This window comes from Zea mays, chromosome 5, assembly GCF_902167145.1.
Source record: "Zea mays cultivar B73 chromosome 5, Zm-B73-REFERENCE-NAM-5.0, whole genome shotgun sequence".
Taxonomy (NCBI): domain Eukaryota; kingdom Viridiplantae; phylum Streptophyta; class Magnoliopsida; order Poales; family Poaceae; genus Zea; species Zea mays.
The window spans coordinates 187,874,036-187,885,993 of record NC_050100.1 but is presented as its reverse complement, the minus strand read 5'-3'; the positions used below and the strand labels follow the sequence as shown (position 1 = coordinate 187,885,993).

General features: G+C 49.0%; 1 protein-coding gene across 1 annotated transcript; it reads right to left on the bottom strand.

The window, feature by feature from the left end:
* Nucleotides 1-7,463: 7,463 nt before the first annotated feature.
* On the bottom strand, nucleotides 7,464-11,687 carry LOC100283282 (adenine phosphoribosyltransferase 2). The gene is made up of 7 exons (NM_001156184.2): nucleotides 11,446-11,687; nucleotides 11,207-11,317; nucleotides 9,711-9,803; nucleotides 9,098-9,250; nucleotides 8,666-8,724; nucleotides 7,950-8,030; nucleotides 7,464-7,848 (listed from the first exon to the last, which is right to left on the bottom strand). Exons 1-6 carry the CDS (start codon nucleotides 11,627-11,629, stop codon nucleotides 7,965-7,967), a joined length of 666 nt encoding a protein of 221 aa, NP_001149656.2. The 5' UTR covers nucleotides 11,630-11,687; the 3' UTR covers nucleotides 7,464-7,848; nucleotides 7,950-7,964.
* Nucleotides 11,688-11,958: the final 271 nt, after the last annotated feature.

The window sequence follows — 11,958 nt, the reverse complement described above, 5'->3', positions numbered from 1 at the left end:
GTATGTATATAGGGGCCCGGTGACCCTCTGTGGGGGTCCGGTCTTACTGAGGCATGGTGCCTTTCCTCGCCACGTGGTGCCCTTTGGCCCACCCATCTGTGGAGTTTAGGTGTGGTCCTCCGCGCGGCCAGGAGTAGTCGCATGGGTGCGATGCCTTTATGCTGTAGGAGAGGGTACCCCTGATTTAGGGTACCGACACTATCCTTAGGCGCATGAGAACCAACATGAGATGCACGTTGCCTAGGTCTACTACTATGAGCATAGGAACCACTAGATGAAGCAATCATAGTACGAGGAGTAAAAGCAACACCATGACGCATATGTAAAACAGGGTGATCATTACAATTATCATGATGAGCATTCTTAACATGAGTATAAAGGAAAGCATGATTCTTATTATCATGAAAACAATGTGAGCTACTAGCCAAACATACTTTTCCCTTTTCCTTAATGAAGTTGGGGATCGTATGGCTCTTTATGTTCTTTGCTCCCCCATGGAAGCCAAGTTCATCCTTAATGGAGGGATGTCTACCAATTGTGAAGGCATCCCTAGCAAAATTAACTTCTTCTACCTCATTTTTACAAGTTTTAAGTTAATCATTCAAATCAGCAATTTCATCATTTAACTTAGCGATAGTAGAAGCATGATCAATACAAGCATCAAAATCATGAACTTTACATCTACTGCAAATTGAAACATGCTCCAAAGAACTAGAGGCATTCAACTTTCCTATTCTAGCATTTAAATCATCATTAACATTTTTAAGGCTAGAAATAGAAGCATGACAAGTAGATAAATCACAAGCAATCCTTTCATTCTTCTTAATTTCTAGAGCAAGGGATTTTTCTACTTATATAACTTTATCACGTTCCTTATAAAGCAAATCCCCTTGTTTTTCTAGCAATCTATCATTTTCATTAAGAGCATTAACCAATTCATTATTATTTATTAACCTTGGATCTATCTAAGCCCTTAAAGAGATTGCTATAATCAACATCATCATCAAAATCCTCGTCACTAGAAGAAGTGTACTTGGGGGGGTATCACGAGTACGTACCTTCTTCTCTTTAGCCATGAGGCATGCATGTCATTCGTTGGGGAAGAGGGAGGACTTGTTGAAGGCAGAGACTGTGAGTCCTTCGTCGTCGAAGTCAGATGAAGAGCAGTCTGAGTCCCATTCCTTTCCGATGTGTGCCCCGCCCTTCTTCTTTCTATAGAATTTCTTCTTCTCCTTCTTCCCTTTCTTGTTTTGGTCCTGGTCATTTTCATTATCAGGACATTAAGAAATAAAATGACCGAACTTACCATACTTGAAGCATGCACATTTTCCCTTTGATTTGTTCTTGTTGGGGTAGTCCTTGCATCCCTTCAAAGCAATCTTGAAGCGCTTGATCGCAAGCGCCATCTCGTCCTCATTGAGACCAGCTGCCTCAATTTGTGCCACCTTGTAGGGGAGCGTCTCCTTGTTGGTTGTCAGTTTGAGAGCAACGGGTTGCGGCTCGTAGTGAGGAAGAGATCCGTTGGCGATGTCGTCGACATATCTCGCCTCCTTTATCATCATGCGCCCGTTTACAAATTTTCCAAGTATTTCCTCGAGCGACATCTTGGTGTACCTAGGATTCTCACGAATAAGATTTCCAAGATTAGGATCAATAATGGTAAATGACCTTAGTATTAGGCGCACGACGTTATGATTCGCCCATCTTGTACTTCCATAGCTCTGAATCTTGTTGACAAGGGTCTTGAGCATGTTGTATGTTTCAGTTGGCTCTTCCCCTCTCTTCATGGTGTACCTCCCCAACTCGCCTTCCACCAACTCCGTCTTGGTGATCATGGTGATATCATTGCCCTCATGAGAGATCTTGAGGGTATCCCATATTTCCTTTGTGTTGTCCAAGCCATTAACCTTGTTATATTCATCCCTACATAGAGAGGCTAAAAGCACGATAGTAGCTTGGGTATTTTTATGAATCATTTCTTAAGCATGAATAGCATTAAAATTGTCATCATCATTATCTATGCATTGCATTCCATTCTCAAATACGTCCCAAATGTTAGGATGAAGAGAAAATAAATGGTTCCTCATTTTGTGACTCCACCAAGAGTAATCTTCCCCATCAAAGCGAGGGGGCTTGCCAAGAAGAACAGATAGCAAGTGAGCATTCAAATTATAAGGAATGCGAGAATAATTAAAGGAGGTCTTGGAATAGTTTTGTTTAACCGACTTTTTCTTTGTAGAGGACAAGTCATCGTCCTCCCTCAGTGAATATGAAGATGCATCGTTGTCGTAGTAGACTATCTTCTTGATGTGCTTCTTCTTCTTCTTGTCCTTCTTCTTTTTGCCGAACCAGGAGTCGATGGTCTCTCCCTTAGGTGTTTCGGTGGAGTGGATATCCTTCTCATTCTCCTTCTCGTCGGTCACCTTCCCCTTGCCTTTAGGATCCATCTCTTCGGGCGGTTAGTCCCTTGATGAAAAGAGCGGCTCTGATACCAATTGAGAGCACCTAGTGAGGGTGAATAGGTGGCCCTACAAGTCTTACTCAAAACAACACAAATTTGGTCTATAATATGGGTTAGTGTAATTAAAACCAAGTTTGAGAGTAGAGAGAAGGGAGATGATAACTCTTCACTTGATTGCTCTCTCGGGATGAGTATTAAACTAGGAGCAATATTCCAAGTGAATATGAGAACTCAATAATACAATAATCGCAATAAAGTAAAGAGACAAGAGACATAACGATTTTTACTGTGGTTCAGCCAATGCCTACTCCTCATTGTGGTGACCTTCTTTGGTAAAGGGTTGAACTCAACCCCTCTCAAGTGATCCAAAGATCAAAATTGAGTGCCACATACGTCTTCCTTATAACTCAATCCCATTTGTGAGGAATCTCCACAAGTTGGAGTCTTTTGCGCCTTACACAAGTGATCTCAATCAAAAACGGAGTAAGGAAGAGAGTAGAATATGCACACAAAGAGCACAATCACAACAACACACGCACAAATGCAAAGAAGACAGTGCAACAACAAAGCGACAGAGTAACGACTCAGAAAATGCGCTTAAATCTCCCTCAAACGCTTCAAAGGCGTGGTTGCAGAGTCTCAAAGTTGCAGTATACTGTAGGAATGCTTGGTGTACTGCTCCACGGCGCCTAGGGGGTACTTTTATAGCCCAAGTCCTAGGAGCCATTGGAGCATCATTTGGAAGCTCCAGCCTTCCCTGTTCGCGTGTGCATCGGACTGTCCGGTGGCACACCAGACAGGTCCTATGCAATGGCCATAGAATCGCTGATTGGGCGCTTTCCTTTTTGGGTGGGCACCGGACTATCCGGTGACCCACCTAGCCATTGGAGCTAGCTGACGTGGCCGATAGCCGTTGGCCGCCCATCACACCGGACTATCCGGCGCTTAGCCCGGGTTGTTCGGTGAATTATAGCTCAGCCAAGACCGAGGCTGGGCGGTTTGCCCATTTTCTTTTCTTCTGTACCAAACTCTTTTGGCTTCTTTTGTCTTAACTTGAGATGATCCTAGCTCTTAGGTAAGCATAGTTGGCAACAAAAACAATTGACTAAGTGCTAGAATCATACCTTTGTAACTTCATTTCAATAGGATTTGCAATATATGCAAACCCAAGCCAAAAAGTGATTTTCTCTACAAAACGAGTTAGAGCCCAAATACAAGTACTATAAACATTGTAAAGGACCTATGCAACATGTTTAGAAGTGCAAACCTCATACTTATACCATTTTCCACAAAGTTGCATATTTGGGTCCATGTTTGTGCTCTTTTAGACTTGACATCTTCAATTTGCTTTATATACGCCTGTGCTCATGCTCATATAAAGATTGTTAGTTCAAGGTGGTGTGTTGAGCATTTAATCACCAAAACAACTAGAAATGGCCCAAGGGCACATTTCTCTTTCAATAATACATCACGATCAGCGCGCGTCACGCAGGATGTTAGGAGTCGACACCCTAAGCACAACACGACTGGCCACCTCGTCGTAACCTTCTAGCTGGTCTTCTAGCCCCTCATCCGAAAGGGATAGAGGAGGGTCAATGATGTCCTGAAGACTGAAGCAGGAGCAAATATCCCCCATCAATAGTGCCACCGCGGCTCCCTGGTGAACACCGAAGTCGACGATATCCTGGATGCGACATGAAGCATTGCCTAAACGTTCAACCTGGGAAGTGTTACAAGCCCCGACATAGTCCAGAAGCAGACCCACGTGATGGTGTAGTTTCTCTAGCTCGGTCATAAAGCTATCAAAAGAGACAATTAAGGTAAGCAAAGAGGCAAGGAAGCCAAGGAGAGGTCGAAGGGCAACTGCCTTACCCACGACACGACCATCAGCTTTGGAAAGCTGCATGCGAAGTAGCTTGGCCTCGGAGTGGCAGCCTCTCGTGTCGCAACTCCCTAAAGACGTCTAAGGGAAAGGAAGAGGAGACGAGGAGCCCGGCCGAAGGAGCCCGATAGGTGACAGCGTGATCGCCTGATCGACGGCAACCGCCCTGCGATGAAAGGAGAGGGGGATATCAAAGCCTGAGAAAGGGGTCGAGGGAGCTCAAAGTAGGAAAACTTACCTCGACTCATGGCCCACGGAGTGCGGCATCCTAGCAACTCGATGTCTGTCGAACAAACCGGTCGGAGCCATGCTAAAGGAAGAGGCTGAAGAGAGAGTGAAGCCAAGGGTGACCAACAAGCAAACAACGACCGACCAGAGTTTGTAAAGGGGGAGAGGATGCCCCACTCCACCCCAAAAGGTAGGAGACCACGCCGAAAGTTGCCTGAATCCCGCGGGAGTAAATGGCACAATCACTCGAAAGGCAAGAGAACAAAACACGTTCAACCCTTCATTAGCCCCCAAAGGGAGACACTCTCCCTTGGGGGCTCGGAGGCTACTATCGGGGATATGATCCCCAGTCCCTGGGGCCCATCGATCAGCGAGCACACTTAGGAAAAGGCCTGTAGAAACTGGGGCCCGCTAGTCAGTCGGAGGATACATGTAACGTCTACCCTAGAAGAACTCGCCCCCAAACAAACCCCGTGGCACCGAGCCCGAGCTCGGGCATGGTGGAACCGGACAGGGGGTCGGCCGTGCTGTAGGGAAACCATTCAAGTGGATCTCACGCCTGGTTCGAGACCGATCTATCATAAATGATCGACTACATTAACTGCACGTGGCGTCGAGCCACAGCGGAGGCTCTGGTCTACCTCCCACACATGATCTACGAACCCCTCGGGCTGCAGAGTACTCATGACCTACGAGCCCCTCAGACTGTGACGCATTCATGGCCTACGCATCCCCGGTCAGCGGCGCACTCATGACCTATGAGGACTAGGGTTGAGAGTGCAGGTCGTTGGCAGGGCGCAACGTGACGAGCCACACCGAATCCCAGGCTACGAAAGCCAGGGGTCGGCGTAGCCCAAATGATGTTAATCGAGCCCACGCTGCCCGCTCAGTCCGTAATAAAGAATACGAGACAACCAGACAACCACAAGCATGTGTGGCTTTACCCAATGGTAGGACGCCTAGTTTTACCATCACCGGTGGCTCCTTCTTAAGGGAGCCACAAGGGGCCGACCCCTCTCCTGAGCCTATAAAAGGAGGAGGTCGGCCCCTAGACCCGAGAGGTTTTTCTCGGGGTGGACAACGTAAGGACGGACCGAGATGAGACGACGCCCAGAAAACCCATGAATAGGAGGAGGACCTAAAGACCGGAGCCCCGCCGCCAAGCCATGACTTAGCTAGGACTCTACCTTGTAACCACATCCACCACGAACAATAGACTTGAGAGCCTCTCCTCCCTCTCCTGCCTTGCTTGTAACCCCTATTACGAGCTTTGATCATTAGTTTGTTGGTAGCGCAAGCCACTCATGACTAGATGTAACGACGTTCTGCCTGAACTATAAACCTTGCGTCCACTGTGCACACCGTCTGGAGCCCAGAACGCGCTCAATAAATTTACTTGTCGGAACGAGTTTCAAAACAACACTAACTAAATAAATGGCTACTACTAGCTAGTTAGCCACCTAACTAATAACTACCCCCGTTTCTTTTTATTAGTCGCTGGATAGTGCAATTTTGCACTATCCAGCGACTAATAAAAAGAAACGGAGGGAGTACCTAAATAATTGACTACTGCTAATTAGCTAACTAACATGCTACAAACTAGCTATAACTAAGTTATTGATGCATAAAATTCACCTTCGAATCTTACTGGAGGAGGGAATGGTCTGTGGGGGGCTAGAAGGGGCACGACCGGTGGTGCAGTGCGGGGGGGGGGGGGGGGGGGGGGGGGGGGAGGGCAAACTATGGTGTAGGGCCGAGAGGCAGAGTGACCAGTGCTCGGCGATGTGAGGGCAGGAGTTGGACAAGAGAGAGCACATCGAGAGGAAGGATGCATTGTTGTTGTTTGGATAGAACCGCAACACTAAAATCTATGCTGCCAACTTGACAACACGAGCTATGACACCTATGCACGATGACGTCAATGCTATTTATGGTCCAATACGATCTATGACACCAAATTTTGTAACTTCAATGTTATACTCCCTCTGTCCCATAAAGAAGTCATTTGGCAGACTTGTTTTATTCAAAATATTTGTGAAAACACAGAAAAAAATCAGTTGATAATTAAAGTAAATTGTATGATAAACTAAATCAGAATGAAAATAAATAATAATTATATTTTTAATGAGACGATCCCGTTAAACTTGTTCTTAAAAAATCAAAACGACATTTTTTTCTGGGTCGAAGGGAGTACCAACGCTGACTTTTTTAGATCTAATTCAGCGGTATAGGTCACTAGTTTCTAATTCGTTATTAGTCCCGGACGTCAACATATTTTTTTTAAAACAAAGTTAAATAAAAAATCAGCCCAGCAGTACACTACCCAACGGCTCGGCTTCGGACTTCCGGAGCTGTCATCTCGGCTCGAGCGGGGACATGGGCTAGGTGTAGGCCTGCGCCATCTGCTGCTGATGGCCGATGTGACAACACGTCGCCTGGGGATCCTGAACGAGGTTCGTCGTCTGGGGATCCTGATTCCTGAACGAGGTCCGCTGGTTCCAGCGACAGTGCGGCATGCATGGAGGATGCGAGGTGACATGCACGTAGCACTCGGCATTTATGGGCGTAGTACTACTGCCCTGCGGTTCTCACAATCAATGCCCGTCGCGGGATTTCCACCCATCATGGCGCCAGCCATGGATGGGATGCGATGCGCCGCGCGCGCGTGCCGCTCGTCAGACGACAAGGCAGGCGAGGAGGAAACAGAGGGCTGTTAAATCCCATGCGCCTGGTTTTTATTTTTATTTTTAGATAGTATATTCACGTTTTTTTCTGCTACGACTTGTGTCCGTTTCGCGTGCCAATTTTTTGTGAATTTTGTCACTAATAAGCTAACGAGTTCAAAGATAGGAATAACACGCTACAAGTAGCAAGTTCCTACTTCGCTAGTACTTGATGCTAAGCGTATTGATGTCCAAGTTCTTCCGTCAAGCTGATCCAGCCATGTTTTTGCGCCCTTCAAATCAAAACCACAAAATCCAACAAGCAATGGACCATCAACACACTTGCTTCAACTAATAAGCATGTTCCTGGCAGAACTACAAGCTCTTCAGTACTCTGAAAATCTACTCAGCCTACAAGACTAACGCCCCCACCCCCCCCCCCCCCCCCCCCCCCCCCCCCCCCCCCCCCCCCCCCCCAGCACTTCTAACCTCTCCTCTCACCAAGTCGATCTTAGTAGCTAGCCTTAGTAACGCTAAAGCACCCCCATGGTTGGCTTGTCGATGTCCCTCCACTGCTCAATCACAACAGCAAGGAATGAACCGCCAGCTTTCCTCTGCAAAAACAAGCAGAAGATAAAACGAGCAAGTAAACAACGTACACATGCTGGTCTCAACATCACTTCATAAAGAAATGAATGCGATCAATATCCCTCACCTGACCCATAAGTTCTTATTTATCTGATTCCCGGGACTCAACCAGCACGTAGACGGGCTTTCCATTCAACTTGTAGAAATCCTGCGGGGAAGTTACTAAACCAGTTAACAAATCTGAATCCCTTTTTCCCATCCCAACCACTTTGATATTTGAAGGAATAAAAACGAACGCTTCATTGACGACTACTAATATGACCGGTTACTGAAGACTGAAGTTGAAACAGATTAACTGACAAGAAGCAAAATTAGGATGAACACGTAGCAAACTTTTCAGCTTTATTTATCCTGGAATCTACATGATCTTCTTTATCCTGAAACCATGGTACACAGCACAACGTAGGCGGTAGGCGTGCCCCCATGCTAAAACAAAGTAATCGCACGGCCAAATACCTTTCAGTGCAGTGCAAGTACCTTCCACAGTTTTATTTATTGGACAATAACAAACAATGTCCACCCAAATCCCATGTAGTCATGTCTATGGATATCCAAACGGTACAGATAATAAGTAATTTTATGTGTCGGCACCAGAGCAGACATGTCCATGTTGTTCGTACTTATATATTACTCCGACCGTTCTTTTTTATTTGTTGTGTTTTAGTACACATAATGAACAGCTGATATATTATATGGCACCTACAGACAATTGAATGAACATATAATGAACAGCTGGTTTTACCCATCGGCAGGTCAGATTAGTTGTGAGTTCAGCAACGGTACCTTGAATTTTGGGAGGCCAATGAGGCATGCGCACTCGACCACATCAGCTTCAGCACGTTCTGGAAAGCAAATTGATAGCTTACTTATGAGGAGTTTGAACTGATGAGAGAATATGCTGCTAACAGCACTGTGGTGGCACAGTTCCAGCACAATCAGTACTAGATGATCTGATGCTGGCCAGAGTACCCGACTGACATGCACCTTGATGCTGTCGATGCGCAATTTAAAGCTTAGCTGCTACAACCGGTCCATCAACAGTGTGTCGTGAATGTGCGAACAGAGACGGCTGTGTGAAGCTTTAGAGATATGTAACAATCGCAAGATACCCTTTGCTGTGGACATCACACATAGGTTGCCGTGTAACTAATCGTCATGTATGCTTTTTCATGTAGCTGATGCATAAAGCTGAAATATAGCAGTGCAGTGACGTACCAAGAAGCCTGATTGCAGCACAGAGCGTCCCTCCCGTCGCGACCAAGTCGTCGGTGATCAGCACGCGCTCACCAGGTCGTTCGATGGCTCCGACATGCATCTCTAAGCAATCGGTCCCGTACTCGAGAACGTATTTCTCGGAGATCACCTCGCCTTCCATGTTTTCAAGAGAAGGATGTTAGCACATGCACAGAATCTCTTGGGGGAATAGAACAACTGGACAAGAGTGCACAATGATCTCGCGTAACAGTCTGATCCATGCATTTCTTAATTTCCCGTCGTGGGCTGCATGCACAAAAAGGATCAGGCCGGAGAAGCAACTTTGGTGTCAGAGAGTATGGGGCGGGACCGTACTTTTACTGCCTTCTAAGCAACTAGTACTCTCACTAAACATACTCGGTCCACGAAAGCTAACGTTTTTGGGCACTAGAAAAGCATTTTAGGACCAAGAGAGTATAAGACACATGCTTAGAAGGGTACTACATCCATTCTTAATATTTGTCACTGGTTATTTCATTTTTGAACTAAAATATGACAAATAAATAAAAAGAGCGGATAGAGTATATGGAAATGGATTCAAAATCAAAACAGAAACATGTTGAAGGAGTCTCACCGGGGAGCTTCCTAGGCTTGCGCAAAGGTATGAACTTGGCGCCAATAGCCAATGCGACTGCCGGGCCAAATATGAAGCCCCTGGCCTCAATCCCTGGAAGAGTAGAGTGTCAAGCAAGGAGCCACAACACACAAGTCAGAGCTAGCGCAACGCAAGTGCTGGTGGATGGAAACATGATGAATGGCCTGGCACTGCCAAGTAATGAGACAATAATATCTGACAAAAGATTCGGCCACATAAGCAACAGCAGCGACACGTTGAAGCATGAAGCTCGTGTTTTTTAAAAAGAAAAAAGAAAAAAGAAATGGAATGGACGGAAAGGCGAGAGGGAAAGAAAACCAAAAAAACTCAGGAACCAAAGGGCGCAGAAGCGGACAGAGGATCCAACAAGCAACAGAGCAAAATCTCAGAAGCAGTACTTTGCAGCGATAACGACAGCGGATCGGGTGACATCAGGGCGCGGCAGCAGCAGAGAAGCGATGCATGACGGGCGTATACCACGGGGTGGGTGTCCCCCGCGCCGCTCGATCACGTGCGCCGGCTGCCGCAGCCGTCCGATCGCGCGGGGCCACGCCGGACGCTGCGGCATGCTGCCGCGGCCTTGACCCCCCCATTGCCATTGGTCCCTGCCGCGGGACCGGATCTGTGCCCGTAGCAGGCCTCCTTCTATACGTGTGCGGTGTGCCTGCCACTGCCACCCCCGCCCCGATACGCTACTGGATGCGGCAGATTCCGGACGCGGCCGCGGCGGGAAAGCCTGGAAAGGCGCGCCCAGGTCATGTGCCTAGACAGACGGACGGACGGAGGGAGGGAGGGGAAGGACGCTGCGCCAAACATTCTGCCACGAGCGCATGCACGCCCTGTGGCCCTGTGCTGCGTGCATGGCGGGTTCGCCGGTTCAATGTCTACTGGCTGTCTGGCAGTGGCAGCGCCAAGCGTGCACTCAACCCACACCGGCAGACGAGGTTAACCACACGCCGTTCCATGCGCCACGGCCACGGCACATGCACACGGCCGGGGAGGAGACGGGCCCGGCTGTCAGCGGCGGTCCAGCGCGATCTCGCGCATTTATTATCGGTCTCTGCAGCCTTTTAGTAGGATCTGCCTTGCACACCTGGCGCCGGATGGATATGGCAGGCGGGGCGGAGCTGGGCGAAACGCAAATCCAGCAACAGTGGCGTGGGAGGATTATTATGATATGATCCTCCCGAGGAAAGAAAGCAGGCCCGAGCTGCAACGCGAGCGCGAGCGAGAAAAAGGCGGGACGGACGCCGGCAACGACAAAAGCGCGGGGGGCGCAAAAAGGACCGAGGGAGATCTCCCCCAGAGATTTTACGGAATCTCAGAACTCTGCCCACAACAGCTCAGCGCGACAGCGACGTGCCGCTTCAGGCACCGCCGCCGGATACTGGTCGTCGAGTCGACCGGCCGGAAGAGACGAATCGAGGCGAGGCCAGGGGAGGTGCGGTGTCCGTCGGGCTGTGCTGGTTACGTACCGGCGACGGCGTCGATGCGCATCCCGCGGTAGCGCTCGACGAACAGGTCGACGGCGTCCTTGAACACCCTGGGGCGCAGCAGCAGCGTGGTGATGTCGTTGAACATGATGCCTGCAGCGTCCCGTGGCCCCCAACGACGGCGCATGCAGAGCAAGGAAGGCGTTACTGGCGGGCGGCACAATTGGCAGCAGAAGGCGTGTGGAGAGGAGTGAGCGAGTGAGTGAAGAAAGGCGTAGTACCGTGCTTGGGGAAGTGCGGCACGACGCGGATGGCGTCGGAGATGCCCTGCAGCCGGGGGTCAGCGGCCGCCTCCTGGGCCACTACCTCCGCCACAGCCGGCGCGCGTCCGTTCTCCTTGGCCGGCCTGGCGTTGGTGGCGGCCTCCATCGCGCTGGCAGCGTTGCAGCTGGCCTCTTCACCCATTATTTCCTCTCTCGCTCGATGGGGCTCGGGTCGGTCCAAGCTCCAAGCTCCTCTTCGACACCGCCCTTTATTGTTGCTTGCTGGACCGGTGCGCCCGCGGCGTATATATATAGCCGAGGCAGAGAGCAGAGCAGGGCTACTAGCCGGGTGGGGGGAATGGAGTGACTACTACTACTACTGAGTACTGACTAGTGAGAAGCACCAGCCCGGGCCTCGGGTTGCCGGATCGGGACGGGAGAAATTAAACCGGGGCAGACGTTACCGTCCACGCGGCCAACGGGCTGCGGACACGGCGATCAAGCAGTACGGCGGCACGGTCATGCCGAAAA

Excerpts from the sequence above, each read along its gene's own strand:
- LOC100283282 (NM_001156184.2), bottom strand. The coding sequence starts at position 11,629 with ATGGGTGAAGAGGCCAGCTGCAACGCTGCCAGCGCGATGGAGGCCGCC. Across the intron at positions 9,251-9,710 it reads CAAGCCTAGGAAGCTCCCCG|GCGAGGTGATCTCCGAGAAA; the intron begins GTGAGACTCCTT and ends AAAACATGGAAG. Across the intron at positions 8,725-9,097 it reads TGCTGCAATCAGGCTTCTTG|AACGTGCTGAAGCTGATGTG; the intron begins GTACGTCACTGC and ends TTTGCTTTCCAG.